The 24,590-nt window shown below is 40.1% G+C and overlaps 1 protein-coding gene across 13 annotated transcripts in view; it reads right to left on the minus strand.

Annotated features, from left to right (window-relative positions):
• Positions 1-13,729: 13,729 nt before the first annotated feature.
• ADGRB3 (adhesion G protein-coupled receptor B3) overlaps positions 13,730-24,590 on the minus strand; it is a 445,578-nt gene continuing 434,717 nt past the window's right edge. For 8 of the 13 annotated variants that reach the window (XM_014264918.3, XM_005483937.4, XM_005483935.4 and 5 more), the window contains 3 exons: positions 24,537-24,572; positions 16,466-16,570; positions 13,730-14,547 (listed from right to left, as the gene is read on the minus strand). In XM_014264918.3, coding sequence (XP_014120393.1) covers positions 14,359-14,547; positions 16,466-16,570; positions 24,537-24,572 — 330 coding nt within the window. In that variant the 3' untranslated portion in view covers positions 13,730-14,358. Of the gene's footprint in view, positions 14,548-16,465; positions 16,571-24,536; positions 24,573-24,590 lie in introns of those variants that run through there. The other 5 variants (XM_074538457.1, XM_074538455.1, XM_014264919.3 and 2 more) reach the window with 4 other exon arrangements.

Genomic DNA, 24,590 nt, shown 5'->3' on the forward strand with positions numbered 1-24,590 from the left:
TTGGTCAGACTTACCCTAGGAAATGAAACAATCTGCCAAAATTAGTCTGAAGCAAGGAAGAGGATCCTAGTGACCCCTTCCCCTCCTCAGAGCATCTCAGATCTGCAGTATCAGTGCACTGGAGGCTTGTAGGGGTAACTTCTGTTCTGTGATTCCTCTGCAGAACAAGAGGAGCCCATCCCTGGTTCCCAACTTTTCAGATTTCACATGCACTGATCCAGGAGAACCTCAGCTTGAGCTAAAACCATCCAAATCTGCCACATAGCAACTTTCACTCAAAGAAAGATGTCTCAAATGTGGAGTTCAGCTGGAAAGCTGGGTTTTGTCTGCCTTTTCTCTGGTATTGAAAATCTAACCAGCTGAGATCTGAGTGACTGTGTTCAGGATCAGACTCTCCACATAAAATTGTTTTTACTTACTACAGGTTCACTTGTCTCAAAAAGCCTAATGCTTGGCACTTAAAATAATAGCTTTGCTAGGCAGGAGGTGCTATTTTTCCACTTCTGGATTTTAAGGACAGACTGAATGCATACAATAAAAAATTACACAGCTGTGTATCTGTGACATAATGTATCTAGGAAACGCTGCAATTATGAAAATCTAATGACTAGTTGTTAAAATTTTCAGAACCCTAACTGCAGGTAATATAATGATTTTTTTAATGTTGCCTGAAAGGGAAGCTTTTAGAAAAGTTCCAAGCAAAACTGAAATTCTCAATGTTTCTGGAAAGTTTCAGATGGTATTTGGGACATCAGTAATGACAGCTGGAGTTCAACTTCTGCCTCTTGCCAATGGGTTGTCCTTGCCAGAGTCTTCCTTAAAACAGGAAAAAGAAAACAAATGTATAGATGTATTTTCCTGATTTATATGAGAGTACTATACATAGAGATTGATAGAACAAAATTAATCACTTTATATACACATCAAATGTGCAAATCTCAGTTTACTCTACATGGGAAAAGAGCTAACTAGACTTTTCTTGCTTTGCTTACACTTATATGAATAAAAGACAGCTCTATTATGAAGAACAAAACCTGTCCTAATTTGCTTATCTCTTTTGGTAAGGTGGTCTACCTGCAGTTCAAGTAATTGAATTTGCAATCTTTCTCTTTTTTGAAGCAAAATTATTATGGTTCTTCTGTAAAAGAGAAGGATTTTCCCATACTCAGGAATTTGAAACAGTCAGCTTATGCATCTACAAGAATACTCTGCTGAAGGGAAAACCCTGAGCCTGTGTATTTCAGAGAATACCACAGCAAATGACACCTCCCCTGCTGACCAGAGCAGACACTGCTGCTCCCCTGATTAAATGGGTTCCAAATTTTGATGCTTCTACCTGCATCTTGCATGTGGGAATTAATCCTCAATGTGACTGTATTAGAGCTGACAGCCCTCTGGGCCCCTCCAGCTGTCACCAAAACAAATTCCTCACCCTCCTTCCTGCCTGTCCAGAACGCCTCAGGCAGTAGGGCATACATTTTTCTTGTTTGTGCCCATCCATGGTGACACAGATGACAGCAAGGCTGCAATAAAGCTGAGGCATTCCCTGGCAAGAAGAACTCCCTTGGTTCTCTTTCCCATGCAGGTTAATTCAGTTTTCATATTTGGCTCTGATGCTGTGGATGTGTACCATGAAGCTAAAAAGCCTACTGGCTTCAAAAATAGGTGCTGCTGGTTGCAGTCAGGGCTGCTGACTGGTGTTTCGCAAACATTCACATCCTGGGGAGAACTGAGGGGTGATTTTATGAGCTTTGAAGTAGAAGTGGAACTAACTAGTACACCACTGTGTGTCAGTTCAGAGAGAGGGCAAATAGACATCTGGGACACAAAAAACAGCTGCTGAGATGAGGCATCCCTTTGAAATGCTAGTAAACTTTGCAATAGTCACTTCTTGAACCAGGAAATCAGTGAATTGTAATAATTTGGTTTCTGATCATTGTGAAATTCCTTTGATGAATTGCTAAAGGTTTTTTTGAAGAGGCTTTTGAGATAAAAATGCCATTTAAACAGCCTTACTTAAGTCTTCCTGTATTCAATCTATTTTAGAGTCTCCTTTTTCTCTTGTAGACCCCTTAATCTTTTCAATGCTTTTCTTCAGGCAGCAGGCCAGAAAATAAGAGTCCACAAAAAAGCTCTTAGTGATTCCATCATTCTTAATTCTTTAAGAAGAAGGATGGGATATTTGACTCCTTTTTTCCACTAAATGACTGAGACAGTTCACTTTGTTCTCCCATCCTTCTTACATCCAGACAATCAGTACTGCTGTCAAGAAGGAATGGCAGGAAGGTCAGTGGCAGAGGTAGAACCATTCATTTGCTTCTGCACATCCCAGATGTGTGCTGCACATCCCAAATGGTGCCAGGCAGGGGGTAATGGGAACCCTTCAGCAGTTTTAGGCCTGAGAGAAGGATGAAGGATTAGAGCCTTCACTTCTCTCCTGCTTTGTAATAAGGACTAGCACCAACAGGACCTTCATGCTGGAGTGCAGCAAGGGTATGCAGCCATCTCCCCTCAGGGACAGAAGAATGGGAGTGCACAAGGGTGGGATATGCTGGTGCTGGGATTTTTTTCTCTTCTCTCATGGCAGTGTTGCTAATTGCCTCACTTCTTCACGGGCCAGCAGAGGAAGGAGATGGATTTAGGCCTGTCCTCACACTAAGGGCAGGAATTTCAAGCTGGTGGTGAAAGAGCTTCAGCACAGATGGAGAAGGACAGGGTGACAAGCCCCTCCTGGGCACATGTCTGCCTGTATTCCTCGTGGAGTTTCAGTCTGGGAGGGTGGCAGTGTGCAGCTTCTCAGGAGCTGGGAGAAAGAATCAGTTTCTGGAAAAATGCACAAGCAACCTCCTGGTGCCTGACAGGTGTGTGGCTGCTGGGCCATCCCTTCCGTGTGACACAGCTTCTGCCTCGGCCCTCCTTCCCTGCCCGGGCCTGGCAGCCTGCTGGGGTACAAACCCACCCAGTGTGCTGTCCTCTGCTGTCAGACACGGGAAAGGGTGGCAGAGCAGCCAGCACGTTCCTGTGCCTCAGACCTGCAGAGCTTTGGTGGACAGAGCATCACCTGAACGCACACCTGCTCCGTCCTGGAACAAGCTCTGGGGACTTGGAGCAGAAACTTTCCCTGCCCAGCCTTGGCATTTCCCACAGCAATCTAACTGCAAATAACAATGTGGTATCACACAGTTACTGTGTAAAAATAAGATTCAAAAATATGCATCACACATTTTTGAAAATGGATATATTACCATCCTGAAATATTATTCATACAGGGTTTTTTATCACTATCTTTTAATAAGTGGTTAGCATATTTTGAAAGATATTTTGGAAGAATGGAGAATTTATTAGTATTGACTTTCAAAAATATAAAAAATATATTTTTCTTAGTCAACAGTGTAATGAATGTTAAACTCCATCATCTGTCTTGGGTGGAAAATCTGGAAATTTGATAAAAGTTATAACTGCATCAATATTTACCCTGTAAAAGACTAGAATCAATATCTAAGTCACAGTACAGGTCACAAGTAGTCAAAATACAGTGATTAAAGAGAGATAAATACATCCTGTTGTCTTTGGCCTGTGTGATAAAGTTGAATGTGGACTCAAAGCTGACAAGCATTTCCTGATAGAGCAGCTGGTATGGCAGCAACTGTTTAATTATCTGAAATACATATTTGCAATTAGACAGATTTCCTCAAATAATCTTGCTTGCTCAATATTTTTACCTGTTCAGTGGGTCTTCAAGAAATGTGTGAGCTGCAGCCTGTTAAATTCCAAATATTATTTCAGGAGATCCAGCCGTGCAGAAGTGAAATGGTTTGAAGATGTGACAGCTGTAGGAGCTGATTGTTTTTGTCTTATTTTTGGTAGTGATTAGATTTGAGCAATCTGGTCCAGTGGAAGGTGACCCTGCCAAGGCAGAGGTGTTGGAACTAGATGATTTTATGGTGCCTTCCAGACCAGGGCATTCTGTGATTCTGTAATTGTACCCAAGTCAAGATGCCAAGAGGATGGCAGTAAATGGATGAGAAGCCAGGTGGGTAAAAAAATTGTTGAACCCAGCGAGTTTGTGGGTTTGGAGGCACACTGTAAGTGCAGCACTGCAGGGGTCTCTTTTGAGACCTGTCCAATTTGCCAAATGTGCAAGGTAAGGCATTTTTATCAGGCTGGCATCAAACCAGGGCAAGGAGCTGTTGTGTCCAGGCTGGGCTGCCATGCAGAGACACAGGAGGGATGGGCCAAAGCACTGTTCCGAAGAGACAGAAGAGAGGTACACCAGGATCCTGGGCTTTTTTTTTTTTTCAATAATAAACCTTTAGTTGATGCCTTTTATCACTAATTATTCAAAATCAGACAGCATATCTTCAGAAAAAAAATCTCTAAGCACTAGCTTTAGAAAATTACCCCTCTCCGAAATGTTATCTACTTATGTCCTTGCTTGCTAATACAATGCCACACAGCTGGCCAAGACTGGAAGAAAATGTTCTGAACACAAAACTTCAAAATGGTAAAAACATAAAAAATTACCTGAGAACCCAGAGTTTTGTGGTCAAGTATTTAGCAGCTAATAACCCATACAAAATGTGCTATTGATTTCCATACCTATTGTAAACTCTGTAGTGTCTTCAGATCATCGAAGTTTCCAAAGTTCTCCAGTGCTTTGTGATTTTAGGTGTACTGAAAATGGAAGAAATGGTTGTCTAGCAGAGGTTTTAACCTCCTATTTAGATGCAAAACCTGGATCTTGTCCTGGGATCTCATTCCAAACAACATGAAAAATGGATGTTTGGTTTTTCTAACTTTTTTTAACTGTTTTTTTTCCTAACTTTTGGAGACTTTTTGCATTGAGTTCTTAAGAAGTTGTGATGCATACTTTGAAGGCTGTCATCCTCAAAGAGGGTTCTTTATTAAAATAGGGGACCTCTTGCTATGCAATTATTAATTGCTGTGAAAAGAATGATCTTTACTTCCATTACCAAAATTAATTAATTTCTTTACTGCCATCACAGTTTTAGAGGAACACAGGGTGTTAGGTGACCATTGTAAAGTAAACAAAAAAAATTACTTAAAATCTTTTAATTTAATATGCATCTTTGTAATGAGCTTTTCCAAAAAAATGAAAATTTCAGGTCAAAATTAGTCTCTTCACTTTGAATATATGTACATGTGGTAATACCTTTTAATTGCCTGGATAATAGTCCCTTTTGTGGTTTAACATCAGCACTGCACAGCTGCTCACTTTCTCCTCCACCAGAAGGATCCAGGAGAGAGCTGGAAGGGTAAAGCTAAAAAAATAATGGATTGAGATAAACACAATTTAAAAGCCATGCACATGAGTGAAGCAAACCCAGAAATTAATTCACTGCTGCCCATGGGCAGGCAGGTGTTCAGCCATCTCCAGGAGAGCAGAACTCCATCACAAGTGACAGTGACTTGGGAAGAAAAACACCCTCACTCCAACCTTCCTCCTTCTCCCACCCACTGCACACACTGAGCATGATGTCCCATGCTCTGGAATATCCCTTAGGTCACTTTGGGTCACCGGTCCGGCTGTGTCTCCTCCCAGCCTCCCATGCAGCCCCAGCTTCCTCACCAGGCTGGTGGTACAAAAAGCAGAAAAGGCCTTGGCTCTGTGTAAGCCCTGCTCAGCATAACAAAAATATCTCTATAATTAATCAACCCTGTGTTCAGCACAAATCCAAAACACAGCCTCATGCCAGCCACTGTAAAGAAAGTTAACTCTAACCCGGGCAAAATCAGCACAGCCCCCAAAAGGTAGCCATCATGTTATAACATGGATCTGAGACAGATGATTTGGAACCTTTTTTTTTTTTTTTAATTATGTATGATGAAATTATGGACAGTTATTTCAGACCAAGAATTAAGCATGTTTTAAAAGTTTATAATATTCTCTTATTTTCTTAGTTGAGAGACAATGAATTTTTAAAAATATATTTTCCATATAAAACCTGAAAGCCACCATTTGTGTTATGGATTAGGGTTGGACTGTAATACAAAACATTATTCCCTCCTTTCTCATGCAATTGGAGGGTTTTTTATGGTGTAAGGATAATTGGAGGGTTTTTTATGGTGTAAGAGATTTTCCTTTCTACTTCTGTATAATCTCCCTTGAGAACTGGTTGGTTTTAAACTAATTGGTTAGGGAGCCACTGAGAAACCATCCCTATGTTTTTGTGTCAATTATAGTGTGTAATTTTTTCCTCAGATGGCATGGCCTGAGTCTACCCACTAACTGCTATGGCTTTATCTGCTCTGAGGGGGGGATTGGCTTTCCTTCTTTGCATAATTATTTGCTGGTCAGAAGACAGTATAAGGAAGCTGGAAAGCTTCCCCATCCCACTAATCTGAGAATGGTTTGAACCACCACATTTTGAGTTTCAGGAAGGCATCACACACTGCCCCTGTTAAACCAACTTGTCATCTCCTCCAGTCTGGCCTCTGTGTAAACAGAAATAAGAGCATTGGAGGGCTGGAGTCCAAAAAAAAGGTAGCTTGACTATTGCCCAATTTTTAGGAGATTCTCACAGAGTGAAAAATCAAGACTGCAGTGCCAGGCAAGCATTCATATTCTAGCACACCACTTGTGGCTGAAATCTAACATCAGCTCAAAGTTTCAAAGCATAACACCGTAATTTTCCTGGCTCTATAACTCCGTCATGCCTGCCTGACCCATAATTAATCTTCCAGAATTTGCTTCTTTACAGTCTACTGATACTTGGCAGCCTCTTAATTGTCCTGGGCTGGGGTCCTTTGCCTCTCAGGAGGACGAGAATCTGGATAATCCACATACAGGATTTAGAGGCGTAACAATAAAATCATAGAGAAAGTGAATGTTCAAAAGAGGGGCAGGCAGGGTAGATTCTGATTAAAAAGTGGCACTGTGTGATAGTGGGGGTAGCTCTGCCATTCATAGGAAGTTGGGAAATCCAACATGGCACCCATAATCCCATGCCTTCCCTAATTAATAGCTGGAAGCAGGATATCCTGGAGCATCTGAGAAACTCCTCCTCTGGAGTGGGATTCCCATGTAAGAACTAGTGTCATTCTAGATGTGGGGTGAAGTTTTCATGTCAGTGTGCAGTCCCCATGTAAATGTTTCACAAAATGTGATTCATCTCATACCAACTGCATCCTTCTTCTGGTAAAGCTGAACTGCCTTTCAGACTCCATTGGCTGTATTGACCTGTTCTTCAGTGATTATAATGGGAATTTAGACTTTAGCTCATGAGTTGATGTCTAAATCCTACTAAATCTGATGCTTAATTTAGAAGAATTTTATTGCCCTCATGAGGCTTTTAAATTCTTCGTGCAATCAATCTGTACTTAGAGAACTGGCTGGGTCTAGTTGGGCTTCAGAGGTACTTCTCTTTTTCTGCAGGTTGCAAAAATAACCTGGATAGCAACAATAGGCAGAGTTAGATTGCCCTGCAGAATTCTGTGCCTGAAATATTTATAGGATGATGTTTTGGTTAGAATTATAAATTAGATAGAAAGGAGTCTACCTATCTGTCTTTACAAACCATATATAACTCTTGCTTGATTTAGGAACCTAATTGCTGAAAACAGCTCTGAAAATATTTTTCTAATATATAGCTCTTGAAAAGAGCATGAAAGAAAGTGGTTGAGTCCAAGGAGACACCAAATAAGAAGCTGAACATCTACATACATACATACTAATCAAATCCAGTTTGTTTGTTTATTTATTTGTTTGTTTGTTTGTTTGTTTTTAATACTGTGAGGTCCTTCAGGCATCACTTTTTTTAATTTCCTGAATCAATAATTTAGGGTAGGGACATAATTCAATAAATCATTCAACTGATAATAGGAATAAACACTATTTTTTTGCAGTTCTTAAAACTGGATTCTGAGAACCAGATTTTTAAAGTATTTCAATTCTTAAGGATTTGCTCCACAAAAGGACTTGGATTTTTTGATGGCCAGCATTGCATCATGCTGTGCCTGTGCATTAGGTGCCTGTTTCCCATTTTTGCCTCCATGTGTTGGACAAGGCACATTATCTGCTTATACAGTGCATACAAAGTAAACATCTCCAGCTGGGCTTCCCAATAGCTGCCCAAGGTAATCACCAAGAAAACAAGCACTGAGACCAGAGTTTTCCTTCAATCCCACCTCTGTTGAGGACCTTAAGTCACAGGGATGAGCAGACATGAGCAGCAGATCCCAAGCTCTCTTCCCTCTCTTGGATGCCCATTCTGTGTTTTCAGGAAGAGTCAGGAAGTGATGGGCATCACTCTGAACACACAGCTAGAGGAAGGAGGTTCACCAAAATTGAAATAAAAGCTGAGAATTCAGCACACTTCCAGGGTGTGGGAAACAGCTGTTACTCCATCTGAAAGGATTCACACAGTCCTTGCTCACTTTTGGACATTTACCTAGTCAGTGGGCTGCAGAGATCTCTGTGAGTCTTGGTGCAACAGTGCAACTTAGGAAAGAAAGTCGGCCTTCATGTCACCAGGGAGAAGGAGCAGCAAAAAAAATATTTCAGTGTACTCATCAAGAGATTTACTGAAGAGAAGCTGCTGATGCCTATTTCTTGCTTAAAGGGATGGTGCATTTTCCATTATACAGTTAGAAAAAAAAGTGAAAGTTTCAGTATTTCTGTGGTTTTGTTTTCTCCTACTGAATAAAAAGGAATTTTAGAAGCTTCCTCGTTGAGTTTTTTCTTTTTCTGCATGAAACAAACATAATACTCTAATGAGTTTTACTGAGAGAATACTCTAATGGATTTACTGAACTAATTTAAGAACTTTAGCAGACTTGAAAAAGCTGTAAAGGACAAAGGGATAGTTGAAATCAGAGAAGGATTTGTACATGGGAACTAACTGAGCAGGGGTGTGTAATCCTGAAAAAAGAGGCAACTGTGGGGCCAACAGCAGTAACTTATATAGTTGAGGGAGGAAGTTGAATTGTTTAGTTATTAACTGTTCTTCATAAGAAGTAATGAGGTATAAAATGACACCAGTGAAGAACAAACAAGAGGATCAGTACTGTAGCATAGTTAATTGGAGTAACTCAGTGCCACAGGATGGTCCAATGCAGCTTGAGGCAATTTTGTCAAAACCAGATAAATGGCTCTTACTTTATCCTACATTGTAATTAATGGACAAAACACTTCAGTGGGAGTGCTAGGGTTGGTAGCCATGCCTATCTTATCTGTAATTGAATTTCTCTTAGTGAGGCCATTTGTGCTTTCCTTGCAAAGAAAGATGTTTCTAAAAGAGTAAGCAGAAAAGATTACAGCATTGCACTGTTTGAGAGCTGGCTAGAGATGAACCACAGCTCCCCAAGCATATCTTCAGCTGGGTACCTCTCTGGATTCCTCCCTCAGCACATGAGAAGGGGTTGGATTGCACAAGTGAACCCTATGGCACTTTTCTGAGAGAGGGAAATAAAGTTTGCTCCTAAAAATTGCTTCTGGTGCCTTATCCAGAGATGCAGCACAGCCTCGAGCTAACACCCGAGGAACTGAGACTCTACTATCAGAGCATGTCTCCATCTGCTGATTGCCAACAGAGATTTCCATATCCCCTCAGAGAGCCCAGTGGAAGGCATTCTCCTGATTCTGTGATGGATCCTTCCAGGGGGGAAGGATGCTTCCCTTTCCAAGGGGGAAGGAGGACTTTGTTAAACCTGGTCTGGGAACTATGAGAAACAGAGAGAAGCCAAAGCATCAGAGAACATTTCTCCTGATACAGCTTGGGGCTTGGGTGTGTTTTTGCTTCATTGTTTGTTTTTGTTTTTTTTTTAAAAGAGATCATCCCAGTTTAATCCTGTGTAAAACAATATTGGATGATTTATGTCTCATTGTCATGGAAATGAATGACAATCTCAAAGGAGGAGTGTCAGGACACTTCCAGGAGCACTGATACACTGCTAGAGAAGAACTCAGACTCAGTAGTTAATTAAATGGAAAAGACCTCTAGCCCTTTTTGTCTATTTCCCAAGTCTTCATCATAAACAGTCATTAGCATTAGATATGTGCCAACATTAAACCACTGGCACTCCAAAGGTGCATCAGGATGGCAGCACTGCTATCCCCCCTCTCATCCCTTGTAGCATCACTTACACTTTCCTCTTTTCTTATCTCCAAGAGATATTCTAGAGCGTGAGCTGAAGTTTAATAGTGACTAATTCATAGTTTACCTCCACGTTTCTGGGGTAAATAGCATCACTTTGGCAAAGGCCTGTGTAGCAAATAATTTTGGTAGAAACACAAAACCCCTTTACACTGGCTTGGATCTGAAATCCTTGACATCTTGAATTCTTGTTGAGTGATCTTTGGCAGCTTGGCTAGATTTCCTGTATGCACTGCTTCCCTACACTGAAAAGTCCAGACCATATTTTCTTTAGCATTAACTTGCCAAGGGAAAAAAAAAATCTTTCCCTGAATATGCATCTAAGAAGGAGACAGAGAAACTGTATAGGGTTCTATACAACTGTTAATGTGTATTTAAACTATTGAGAAAATGAAGCCTTTAATAAAAAAGATTTTTGTCTCTTGTATATAAATCTAAGGAATGTGTATTTTGTGTTGCTTCTGGGTAAAGCCTGGGCTGAGCTCAGCTGCCTCAGTCTCCTCCAGTGTTGGTGACAGAAACATTGGCTGAGCCCTCAAACAGCTGAACCACTTTCAAACACCTGAACCTTTCTGTAGCTGCAGCTGGGCCCCAGCTGGGGTAGCCAGGCCATGCAGAGTGGCACGAGCTGGCAGGCAGATGCAGGGCCTCCTGTCATGTCTGTGTCTAGCATGATTTAGGGAGTCCTGACTTAATTCTTATTTGCATATAATAAAATGCCAAACATCTGCTCAGTGCTTTATATGCATTAAAACCAGTGCATAAAAGTTTGTACTCTCCTGCTGGGCTCAGTCTGACATGAATAATTTCAGAGACATTGAGCAGAAACTGCAAGTATGAATGGCATCTTTCTTATGGGAAACAAACTCTGTTTTAATAGGAAGCAGTCAAATCAGTAGGTAAATATACTGGGTTTCAGCATAATTTTATTTTCTAAATATGAAATACGTAAGAAAATAAAAATGCCTAGAATTTTCTGCTCAGAGCAGCCCCAACTCTAAATAAAGAGGCACTGAATGTTGCTGCTCACTGAAAGCACACTGGATGTTGCTGCTCACTGAAAGTCACATCTGTGACTGCCGTGTGATGCACAAACACCCAGGCTAATGCTAAACCTGAATCCACTGGGTTATTAATAACAACACAACTGGGTCAGCAGTGTATTGAGTGTAAACTGATTTATCACGTTTCCTGGGTAAGTTTGCAGCCTACCCTAAGCTTTCTACAGTTGTAACTAGACCATCATTGAACTGGAGTTGGATGATATAAAGTTTATACAAATAATTTCTGCATTACAGTTATTGAAATACCAAGGTGTTCAAGATCTGTATTATGTTTAGATTAGTCAGGGAGGATGCTAAGGCTTATATCTGAATTCAGGGGTCTAAGTTTCCTCATTTGGGCTCAAAAATCATAAATTTGTAAAACATGCTCTGAGACTTCTTACCATATGGAATGAAACCCTTAAAAAATGTGCAGTTTCTGTTGTATGTAGTGAGAGGTTTTTGGTGCACTATCTGATCTGAAAAGTTAGGAGGCTGCATAGCCAGCCTTGCCATATGCCTCCTTCTGCATCAGCCTCTTGAAAAACAGCCAGTTCTGTTTGACTGATGTATCACATTTAGAATGACAGAACCATAGCAACATTAGGGTTGGAAAAGACCTCCAAGATCATCAAGTCCAACCTTGACTGAACACCACCTTGTCAACTAAACCACAGCCCTAAGTGACACGTCTAGCTGTTCCTTGAACACTCCAGAGATGGAGACTCCACCACATCCATGGGCAGCTCAGTCCAATGCTTAACCACCCCTTCTGTGAAAAAATTCTTCTTGATGTTCAACCCAAACCTCCCCTGATGCAAAGGAGGCCACTTCCTCATCCTGTCACTGGTTGCCTGGGAGAAGAGACCGACCCCATCTGGCTACAGTCGCCTTTCAAGGAGTTGTAGAGAGGGATAAGATTTTCCTAGAGCCTCATTTTCTCCAGGCTAAACAACCTCAGCTCTCTCAGCTGCCCCTCACGGGACTTACTCTCTAGACCCTTCTCTGGACATATTCCAGCACCTCAACATCCTTCCCAAATTGAGGGGCAGAGAACTGGACACAGCACTCCAGGTGTGGCCTCACCAGTGCTGAGTACAGGGGGGACAATCCCTGCCCTGGCCCTGCTGGCCACACTTGCTGACACAGGCCAGGATGCCATTGGCTTTCTTGGCCATTGGGCACACCCTGGCTCGTGTCCAGCTGCTGTCACCAGCACCCTCAAGTCCATCAAGTTCTGCTGGGCAGTTTTCCAACCACTCTGCCCCTGGCCTGCAGCACAGCATGGGGCTGTTGTGACCCAAGGGCAAGACTTGGCACTTGGCCTTGTTGAACCTCACAGCGTTGGCCTCTGCCCATGGATCCAGTCTGTCCAGATCCCTCTGCAGAGCCTTCCTGATCTCCAGCAGATCAACACTCCTGCCCAATTTAATGTTGTCTGCAAACTTACTCAGGGTGATAGTACTAACCTCCAGGCACCTAAGCCAGTTACTGGACCTGGCACCAGGCTGGTGGCTAGCTATTTCTTACTTGTTTAAAGATTTAGACCCTCAGGCATTAGATTACAGAAGTCTTCATTCAGCATGACGTGCTCACTCAAAGTAGGCCAAGTCAGGCTCCCTTTTGTGGCTTAAAAATACCTTATGGCCTGAAGAAAAAATTGTCAAACTGAAACAGTTTCTGAAGATTGGTCCTAAGGTTGATCCTAAGTACTTTTCTCTTAACAGATGGATGCTGATCTTCCTCTTCCAGCTCTCTGGGTTAAGTTCTCACTGACACGCCTCTATTCTTATCTTTTCTCTTCCTAAGCAGATTGGTGGTCATGTTTTCTTCCTCTCAGAGATCTCCCCAGCTAGTAGGCTGCAGCATATTCACTTTCGTACAGCAGAAACCAAAATAGTTTTTAAAACTTTTTTCTAGAACTCTGACATCTGAAGGTTTGAGATATCCTTCCATCTCTGTACCCCACAGCTGTGTTGTAGGTGAGAGTTTTGAAGATCTGGTTTTGATTCTATGCATGGAAAAGGAGATTCAATCTTCCTATTCCTAATAATTTAACTGTATTTTCAATACAAAGAATAACCATATTCTGCTTGTGATTTATGATGAAACTGACTAATTTTTTTGGGTTTGGTTCATTGGTTTGGATTTTTTTTTATTCTAAAATACTTGGGAACTTTTTTATATTGAGATCATTTTTTGTTATACAGCAAGAAGAGCATGCACAAGATTCTAAGTCAATGGTTTTTTTGGGTGCTGTGCATTGAAACTTAACTTATTTTCAAATATTTGTCTTTCTACAACTAGACAAAAATTCTAATAAAGCAGAAAAATTGTAATAGTATTCAGACAAGTCCAATTTATATGGTACATTGTTGGAAAAAACCCCCTAAGAAAATGCAGAATGACTACAAGCCTACTAATATGATTTAGAAACTTTTTGCAGAAGCTACATACAACATGCTATTAAAACTGCAAATACATATTCAATACTTGTGTTTCATAGAAAATTGTATAAATATTCAAATTTAAGAGAAACAATATGGAATAAAGTGCACTAGGAAACTGATATGTAGACAAAGGTTTATTTACACCATACAACATTTTAAATATTTTATACACAGCTGCAGCAGAGAAAGCTATTCTGAGCTTTCCAGAGAAAACTGCAATAATAAAGATGTGAAATATATTATTCATATAAAAGTGAGATTATTACTTTATTGCATTTAAAGCAATGAAGAATGTAGCTCAACAGACATTCATTTAATGACAAAAACTTTGCTTTTATATTATAAAGTAAAAAGTGTAGTAATGGCCAAACAGACTGTTATAAACTTTAAAAACTGCATAAATATATACATTGTGCTTCATGGTGAAGTTTTTTGAAAACTAAACCAGATGAAGCTGTTACAACATGAATCGTTGCTTGAGGTTTATCTATAAAGATTACCTTACAAATCCATTCCACGGGTACTTACAACACACGATGGTAAGAATTGTACACCTGGTTCTCCACTAGCCGCACTAGTGGGAATAAACTGTACGAAAAAAACCACTGACATTTGGCACAGGAAGAGCCTGACATAAAGGAGTTGCAATGTTCAGACAGGAGTGTCAGGATCGTCAGGATTCCCAAAGTCTTTTTACTGTCAGTGCAATGAATTATTTTTACTTTGTTTGTTTTGTTCAGTTCGCTTTTGTTAAACTTCTGTTTGAAAGTCACCTTCTTGCACATCTAAAGGCAAGTTCAGACACTTCTCCCATTCTGCTGGTCTGAGTTCTAAAGCATCTTTTGCCTCTGTGTCTAATACATTTATCGTTGTATAGTGTTGGTAGTCACCTGTGGTTTTGAAACTGTCCCATGGAGCCTTGCTGGGTCCTGAGTTCTCCTGAAGACCAAAGAAAGAAGAATTAAAATCAAGGATGAAATAATGCAGTTTCCACTTATAAGGCTGATTGCTGACGTGCTCTCATGAGACACAGAAGCTGGAGAGGGGAAATGGCTTTGCAGGGAGCCAGGCTGGCGGGTGCTCGGCACCGCTGCGACTCTTTCTCTGTGAACAATCAGCACTTTGGCAGGCTCCTCACCTGAGCTGCCAGCTAAGCCCTGTCTTTCACAAGAACCAATGTGAGAGGAATGGGCTGAGAGATCCAGTACCAATAGACATCTTTCTAAGAGTGGGAGAAAAGAGGGAGAAGAGAAAGGAAGGTAATAGAGAAGAGTTTGTGGCTTGAAATATGGTGTGGATTGAAACAGAGACTGCCAGCTGGATTTTAAATTGTGGCAGTTGCATGGCAGAATGACAGAAACGTTGAAAATGCTGTGAGAGCCACCTTGCCTTGCAGGTGGATGAGCTCATGTATATTAGGATTAACAGACTGAAAGGTCGTTATTTTCTACTGAATGATTTTAAATTTTTTTTTAATGCTACCTTTTATAAGGTAAAAGACTTGATGGACCAATTTAATTAGAGATTTCTGCAGTAAAGTGATGGGTGGGATTTAGTTGCTAAAATCCAGTATTTTTGCACCATCTAAGATGCCTTTGAACTTTCTGCTTGATCTCCAACTATCTTTCACGAGAGTTGCAGGTCTCCTTTGAGCCCTGTGTCATTGCTGCCTGTACTGTGATGTAAACCAAGACCTCTGTCTAAAGTAGCCTGAGATGCCTATATTTAGGTACCTGGATCACTCTCTGACTGTCTCACAAACAGACCATTCCTCTAGGCAGCTTTTATTAGCAGACTTTTCAAAAGCACAGCACCAATGTGAAACAGAGTAAACACAACTCTTCCACTGAGATTCCCTTTGAGATTTTGAATTAATTCAAGCTTTATGTGAATAGCAAATCTCAAGTAGGGAGACAAATGAAAACATTACATGTCAGCTGATCTCAAAAGGAGAAGTGAGTGAGAACTTGATACAAAAAAACACATATCACAGATAAAGGTTCATCAAAGAATCAGGGCTAAATTTCTGCTGGATTAAGATGGTGTAAAAGATGTAAATCCATTGGCCTCACATCTGCTTAATACCTCTTCTTCATGTCTGAAAGCAGTTCTTCTGAAAAAGTTATAGAATACAATGATTCTAGCTCAGTTCCATTTAATATGCAAGTTTCACATTATAAAATTATATAAAATTATTACTAATCAAAACATTACTGATAAAAATATGTCAGACTAAATTAGCTGTTTTAATTAGGTAGAATCAACTACTTCCTTGCTCTCATTATCAGGTGTAGTCAGAGTGTTATGCATGTGTGTATGAGTGTGTGTGTATAAATTTGAATTATGATGATAGCAGCCTCAACTCAGGATGATTTAATTTTTGCTTTTCCCATGGTAAATATTTATAAATCTGTTTTGGAAAAGACATGGCATTACAGAGATCTTGTGTGCTTTCTGGACAATTGCATGTACAGGTAAACCCATCTGGACTTGTTTGTAGTATCTAATTTATTATCCCCTTGCCTAGCTAGAGGAAAAGCTTTATTGGTCAAATTCTATCAGTGAGCTGCTTTTTCTGAATAAAGCCCTTAGACACAGCAGGCACATACAGATTTGAAATGCATTCCCTGCAGCTCAATTACTTGTCATCTATAATGATGTTAGTGAGTTAGTTGTGGTCTAATTGCAGAATGTAACGAGTCTCGTCATAGGCTGGATTACTGAAAATAGCTTTGGTTCTCATTTCTGAGGTACCTAAAGGTCAGATCTTCTTGGGAAATGCACTGCACTCAAAAGGCTCTTGTTTCACTGTTGTTTAGGATCCACCATATTTTAAATATAATAGAAGGACACTTACCATACTGCCTGATTTTGGTACATCCCGAAATCTGTCCAGAGTCTGAAATTTCTGATTTAACTCTTGAAACAATTCCATATGCCTCTTTCTTGTATGCATGACCTTCTGCAAAATGGAATATACTTGCTTATATATATAATTGAATCCGGTTGTTTTGTTTTGTGTTTCTTTGTATTGTTTTTTTTTAAGAGAAGCATTACTTTCTCGAACATAATAAAGTAAATTTAATTTGGCAGGGTCATCTTTTCCCTATAGATTTGACCAAAGGAAGTGAATTGCCCTGGCCATTCTCTCTGCTGTGTTTAATGCTCCTCCTGTGTACAAGAGACTGTTTTAACCCTATGTTTATGAAGTTGTTGAAATTAGAGGCCACAAATGTTAGGTTGGAAGTTTCTTGAAAGTAATGGCAATTTCTCAGAAGTATGTTTTTCTCAAGTATCAAGAATATTTTCTAGAACTTCTATTTTCAGCATAGATGCTTAAATTTTAATTTCTATAGGAAAGCAACAGCACTTTTAAATGGTCCCTGTTGGAATAATTTTTATGAGAATGCTGAACTCAGAAATCTTGGCTCAAAATGGAAACCCCCCAAATGTTATGTCTTTTTAATTAGACATCTTCTTGTCATTCAAATCATCATAAAATGCAGTTGAAAATGCATTCATATTAAGAAAAGTAGCCACATTTTTTCAATTTTACTTGCTTTCTTATTTCATGGACAAAGAAATCGGAAACTGTCCTCCCCCTAGCCCATGCTGAGGGCACTCTTCCACAGAAATGAATTCTTGCATTTGAATATTGGCATTTCTGTGGAAGAGGGGTGACCCCAAAGAGGGGTGACCCCAAAGAGCCCCCACAATGCACACCTCAGAGCACAGGCCTCAGCCATGTTTCTGCCTGGGCAGCTACTTGGAGAGTGAAGCCTGTTTTCAAGCCTAGATTGTAAGGTATGCTCATCAGAGCTGTTTTCAAAGGGAATTCATGCTCAGTAATGGATTCAGAGCAGCCTCTGGAGCCAAGCTGAAGGCTGCTTGCTGTTTGACCAATCTCATGGTTCTGTGGCCTGGGGATGGGAGGCTCTGAGGATGCTTCACCTCAGCCCAACAGTGGAGGGGCTTGGCTTTGCTTTCCTTAAGCTCTGTAACTGCTTGAACTTGAATTACAGCCACGGCAGCAGCCAGGAATGCTGACAGCCAAGGTGCAGAACACAAGCCTTTGTGCAAGTCCTGACTTTGTGTCAAGCCTGATTTTCCCTGGAGTTGTGAGTCAAACCCTGAAAACTTATGTATGTGGTGCTTGAGTGTGACCTTTTCCATCAAGTAACACCCCTGCCAAGCCTAGGTTAGTACCTTTTAAAAAGGAGTGGCAACAGCTGACTCTCAATATTCCTTTATCAATGCCAACTTTGCCCTTCATTTGCATTATGTCTTTAGAGATTTCCTGAAATGTGTCTGCTCTCTTAGCCAGGAATTTCTACTGCTATGCTCTAATATCTTTATTAACTTTAATACAGCCACACAGTAGCTTGAGAAGTTGTTCACTTCTGAGGAAAGGAGTTTGGCAATATGTCTCACAAAGAGACATGAGACATCAGCAATTAAAGACCTATTAACTTGAGTTGTGGGGTGAATAAGGGAAAACCTTTTGCAGTATTTGGTAATAAACTCCTTGCAAAAGGTAATTTAACTAGACATAGCTAACAAAATTTATGAGGGGAGTTTTACTTAAGTGACTTCCTAGGGATTCTTTTCAGATATTGCTGCTATGGTAGACAAGAGTATTTAGCAATTTTCACATACATAAAATTTAAAAAAAAGGGTTCTACCTCAAATATTATTATTTGTTTAAAAAAGGAGACATGGTCATGGGAATAAAACAGTTTTGGTGGGTTAAAACACTAGCTCTAAAAAGCAGGAAATAACATAAGGCTGTGAAACAAGTATCTCCATTTGGAAACTTTTTAGTACAAAGCTGGGAATATAGAGAAAGTTACTTTCTGGTATCTTTTCCTTAATCATGGACCCAAGATGTCATTAAATAGCAAACATGAATAATGCAAATGTCTTACTCAGTTCACTACATTATTCCTGAGGAGAAGCAGGTGGGAGGAGAAATAAAATACTTGCACTGGGAACTCTGCCAGAAAAAAAATCTTTACATTTTATTCTTTATAGCAGCATGACTGGTATAAACATGTACCCATGGATCTTTTGGTTACTTTGTGTTTTCCTGGCTTCCATTCCATAATTCCTACCCACTGACACCCACTCCCTCCCTATTGCTTATAAAGAACAATCTGAACTGAAGGTGCAGCAACTTAAATTTCCAAATTTAAGTCTCAATTTCTAGACTTTTGAAACATTTTTGGTTAGAAAGCACCATCTTATCTCCTTTCTAGAAAATATGCTTGGTTAGGTAACTCTTTCTCTTTTATGAGAAAGCAACCTACAAAGTATTTGTACCATGTTATTCTTGTTTTCTCTATTAAATGAGCAATGTGGACAACACCAGGTTATTAACCTTAGAAATACTAAGTTTTAACAATACAAAGCTGGAGGTCTTGACCACTAATCCTAGGATGACTTAGCATCAGGATCTGAAAAGGATGGAAAATGAACTTGTGCTGCCCTTTTTTCTTTAGGTGCAGCTGCACAGATGCCCATTGATGCTGCATCCCGGCCAGAAGCACCAGAGTCAGCCACCGGGCTGCAGACACACATCTTCTTGTGGTGTCTCCTGAAGGTTCCATAAATCCTGTGCCCCACACCTAAAGGGGGTCAAGCTGAACTGACACTCCTTCCACATTTCTACTCATCAGTCAGATAGAGTGTGTGTTTTGAAGAGTCTATGCCTTGCTCTGATGATCACCTACTCACAGAAAAGGATTCAGAGTGCGGATGGCTGTCAGCAAGATAGGGAGAACTTAGAACATAACTCTGTAACCAGCTCCCTTTTTATTTTTGATAGGGCTTTAGCTGAACTCTAACTGAAGACAAATATACTCATGAATATTTAATGACACCCCACCTGCAGTACTGTATTCAGCTTTGGGGTTCCCAACCAAAGGTTCATGTTGGGGTGAGTGTAGTGGAGGGTGACAAAGATGATCTGAGGGCTGGAGGGCTTCTATGAATTCAGACTGAGAGAATTGGGGCTGTTCATCTCTAGCAGAGATGAGAAGGCTTTGGAGAGACTGTACAGCAGCCTTGCAGTACCTGAGGAGGGCCTGCAAGAAAGCTGGAGAAGGACTTTTTACAAGTACATATAGAGACAGGATAAGTGGTGATGGCTTTAAGCTGAAAGAGGGTAGGCATAGATTAGATATAGAAAAAAGACTTTTATGATGAAGGTGATGAGACACTGGAACAGGTAGCCAGAGAAGCTGTGGATCCCCCATTACTGGAAGTGTTAAAGGCTGGGTTGGATGAGGCTCAGCCTGGTCTAGTGGAAGGTGCTCCTGCCAGCGGCTCAGGCTTGGCTCGAAATGACGTTTAAGGCCCCTTTCAACCTAAGCTAGTCACTGATCCTATGATTTGTGGTCAATCTCATAAACACCAATATCATCATCACCAATACCAGGTAATTTAATTTGCCTTGGAGATTTTCTACATTGTTGCAGTTAAAAATGGTCTCTCTCAAATCTTGTACAAAGCAGCTAAGTAGAAAGAACAGATGGGGGAATGCCCTCCCAGACCTCGAATGGAAACATGCTGCTGTTTCAAGATGTTTTAGGTATGATCAGTTGCCAAACTTGGGAACAGGAAATAATTTTTACCTGCAGGCATATTTATTTTTTACCATTGCCTTAAAGAGATGTCTTCAGGTTAGTAAGAAAATGTTTTAAGCTTTTGTGAGTTATAGTAGCATTACAACAAATAGCTATGGCAGATGAAATTCTGAAAGAATGCAGCTCCAGCAAGCAGTGATCAATTTAACACTATTATTGGTGCAAGTCTACTGATCTGTGGAAAGGAAAGAAGACAGTCTAGTATTCACACTTGTTCTGTGTATCCTTGTTCTCCCTCAGAGCAAGCGATGCCTTGACTCCTGGCACTCAAGGTAATAAGGCATTTTCTGAATTATTTGGCATAAATGTTGTTAACAGAATAATCCAATGAATGTCTGATAAAAATGAGAGAGTGGGGTGACTGGGGAAATCCAAAAGTCAGAGTCTCTCATAAAATGTAAAGGTAATTGTGATCTTGAATCCTAAAATGCATGCCAATAGTACTGTTTAGCTCTCCTGTATGTTTTTGTAACTGCCAGCATTCACCTATTATAAAACCCTCCTGGGAATTTCTACAGCATCTGTATTTCTGTTCAACATAATTAGAATGAATTTTATTTGATCTGACAGCTAACTGTTAGTGCTGAGACTTAATGAAAAAGCTACCTGTCCAGCTGTAGAGAAAAAATGACAAGAGTTGGAGGGCACTTAGCTGGGGTTAGCACAGCCTGTGGCAGAGAGGATCCAAAATGTCCAGATCAATAATTTTGCTCATGTTTTGGACACCAGACTGCATGAATGAGTCCAAACTTATCTTTATTAATAGCAAGAAAAGAGCTGTAAAGTTATTTTATGTTGACTGTTCATTTAGCAAACTTCAAAGTTCAACTAGATTAGTCAGTGTGTTACAGATTCTAACTGTGGACAGTATATTATGCAGCAGAAACTATTATGTATAGACTAAGCCCTGTTCTTAGTCTCGTTGTCTTCATATTGCATAGCAGGTGGCTTTGTGTTCTTCTGTGTGTCTTCGAGAAAATGGATTTTCTCCTGTATTTTTTAAATGTATTTTTTAAATGTAATTTTTTAAATGTTTAAATGTATTTTTATTGTTTTTGTTTCAAATTATTTATATGAAAGTGAATGTTCCATTGGAAGCCACTAGAATAATCTTATTTTCTTTTTTATTTTAAATATGAAACCATGAGTAAGTATATAGTAATAAGTCAAACATGTCCAAAACTATTCTCTGGCAACATCTAACAAGGAATGGTCTCCATGAATACTAAACTCTATTAAATTCTCTTAGTCTAAAAGCAAATTGTCTGTTGTGAATGGTACCCAGATTGAACTGAGTTCCTTAATGACACTCAAGAGTTTCTTGGAGAGACAAGGGTGGTCTAGATGAAAATAGCGACAGTCTTTCTAAAAACTAATCCATTTAAAAGCTGGCATTTTTGGCACCCAGGAATATTCCCTCAAATGTCTAATTTGTTAAGATTGACATAGCTGGAGTATTTGTCTTGAATGTGTATAGAGACACATGTGAAAGGTTAAGGGTGTAGAGACTGCAGAGGGAGTGTTAAAAGGAAAAGGACAGAAGTCGCCAAACTTGTCCCACCCTTGTCCACACTGCATACTTAACGTTTGTTATCTTTAGAATCACACCCATGTCATTTTATGATTTGGAATCCTCAGAAATATGGAAGGGCATTGTCTCAGAGAGTGCCAGCTGGCACTGGTCACAGACAAAGCAGAGAAAGTGTTAAAAATTTAAGTAGAATTTCAATCCCTTTGGTGTGATCTTACCTCCAGACTGTATTCCATTTTGCAGTCAAGCTGCTTTGGGGGATCCAAAGAGCAGCATTTTGGCCACACCACATTATTTCAACATTTTTTGGCTTTTTAATTTTATTTTACCTTAGACAGTCATGCTATGTGTAAGGATACAGAAAAGTCCACAGACTTAATCAGAAAAATCATAAAGCTGGGGGGTGAGATGGGGTTAGTCTGCATCAATACTTGTAAAACACAGTAGCAACTGGCACAGTATTGCTGATGCTCTCAGTTCCTCAGCATTCACTCCCAGCGGCCCCATCCTTTCCTTTTTACAAAAAAGTATCTTCCTGCATTTTAATAGTAATCCTAAAAATGCCAGGCCATGGAACAGCAATACTGCAAACAAGTTAAGAAAAAGGTGTAAATAAGCAACAACACACAGCTGGGAGAAATGGCTGGTGCCCCAGAGGGCTGTGCAGCCCTTCAGAAGGACCAGGACACGTTGGAGGGGTGAGCAGAGAACTGTCTGAAACTCAGCAGAGGGAAGTGCAGGATCCTGCACCTGGAGAAGAATAATCCCCTGCACCAGGAACCGCTGGGTGCTGACCTGCTGGAAAGCAGCTCTTCAGAGAAGAACCTGGGTGTCCATGGACAACATGGAAGAAGACCCATGGATAACAAGCTCTCCATGAGCCAGCAGGGCCCTTGTGGCCAAGAAGACCAATAGTGTCTGGGGTGCATTAGGAAAAGCACTGCCAGCAGGTCTAGGGATGTGATCCTGCCCCTCTACTCAGCCCTGGTTAGGCCACATTTGGAGTTCTGAGTCCAGTTCTGGGCTCCTCAGTAGAAGAGGGACATGGAGCTCCTGGAGCAACTCCAGGGGAGGGCAACAAAGATGATTAAGGGATTGAAGCATCGATCTTTTGAGAAAAGATTGAGGGAATTTGGACTGATCAGCCTTGAAAACAGACAACTGAGAGTGGACCTTATCACTGTCCATCAGTATCTAAAAAGTGGTGTTGAGGAGGTTTCCAGGCTCTTCCCAGTGGTGCCAAGCAACAGGTCAAGAGGTAAAGGGCAGAAACTGATGCACAGGAAGTTCCTGAATATGAAGACAAATTCCTTTGTTGTGCAGGTGACTTTGCACTGGCACAGACTGCCCAGAGATGTGGAGTCTCCCTCACTGGAGGTAGTCAATAATCATCTGGACACAATCCTGTGCCATGTGCTCTAGGATAACCCTGCCTGAGCAGTGAGGTTGGACCACATGACCCATTCTGTGGTCACTTCCAAAACGACCCATTCCGTGAGTCTGTGAAACCATGGAGACAAGAGAAATTATGTAATGAGGAATCCTGTTTCTTGAGAGAAATGTGTACCGCATTGTGGGTGTTTATTTGGTGTTGCATTATGTTCCTGAGTGACAGGAAGAATGTTTTAGTATCTGTTGCCACAGAGAATGCTCTCATTGTAATATTTCTACTTTTCAATGACAAAACCACTAAAACTTAGAATTCTTTATATCACTACAGTTATAAAACTTCTGACTGAATTTAATTTTAGAGTTGCTTGCTCATCAGAATTTTGTTATTGTTTCATGTATTTCTTCTTCCTTCCTATGCATTTATCCTACAGCATATTTAGGGTAATTGCAAACAGGGGAGTTTTTGAGCTATGGTTGATAGGAGCTGATCACAGGCTTTCAAATTTTAGCCCACAATCTGTAGGTTCTATTCAAATATAATTGTTCAGTTTCTTTGGAAACACACAAAACATATTATATCAAACTACCTCTATGCACGAATAGACAACCTATGTGAAAACCTCAAATTATGAACAGCCCCTTGAAAACTAACTGCTGTATTCCTTCTGGTAGAAATCAGAGAGAAAAACTTCAAACAAATCTCTAAGAGACTTAATTGTATTGACTGAGAACAAAATGGTCATTAATGAACACAACTAAACCTTCTCACTTGACAGGATCTAAGTCAGAAATTATGCATATCCAACCTAAAGAACCTTACATGAACTTAATTTTTTATATAGCATGTGATCCATAAGCTTTGACACCTGCAGCACTATGTCATTCAAAATTTGACACATCCATAATCACTCCTTGGATGTGAAAGTCATATTTCAGTAAAGTAGTATTGAAGGAAGAGAAAAGAAATTATTGAAAATTTCTTGTGCAAAGCAAACTTCTGCTGTGATTTAGCCTGTCCTATAAGAGTGTCACACTGTTCCAGTAAGTAGATAGCCAGCCAAAAAAAAGAGAAAAAAAAAATCAAAAAAACCAAACCCAGATGAAAATGAAAAGGCAAAGAATTTAAAAACTGAAATCATGATGGTTAATATTGCAATATGACAGTCTGATCTCAGAATATTTTGCAAACAAGTTGCACCAAAGTAGTTTTAATGAATTGTTCATCATGTTCTGTACAGTACCAATTGAACAAGCCTATCACATTTACTAGGCCAGAAGGCTAAAATCTGCTAAAATGAACACTTCACATTTACTTTTAGGAAAATACTTTTAATATTCAGGAATAATTCAGTAAAACTTACTTCAAAGTCAAGGTCCGAATAACGTGATTTTCTTCTCTATTAAGCAGTAAAAAA

The sequence above is a fragment of the Zonotrichia albicollis genome, chromosome 3 (assembly GCF_047830755.1).
Source record: "Zonotrichia albicollis isolate bZonAlb1 chromosome 3, bZonAlb1.hap1, whole genome shotgun sequence".
Taxonomy (NCBI): Eukaryota; Metazoa; Chordata; class Aves; order Passeriformes; family Passerellidae; genus Zonotrichia; species Zonotrichia albicollis.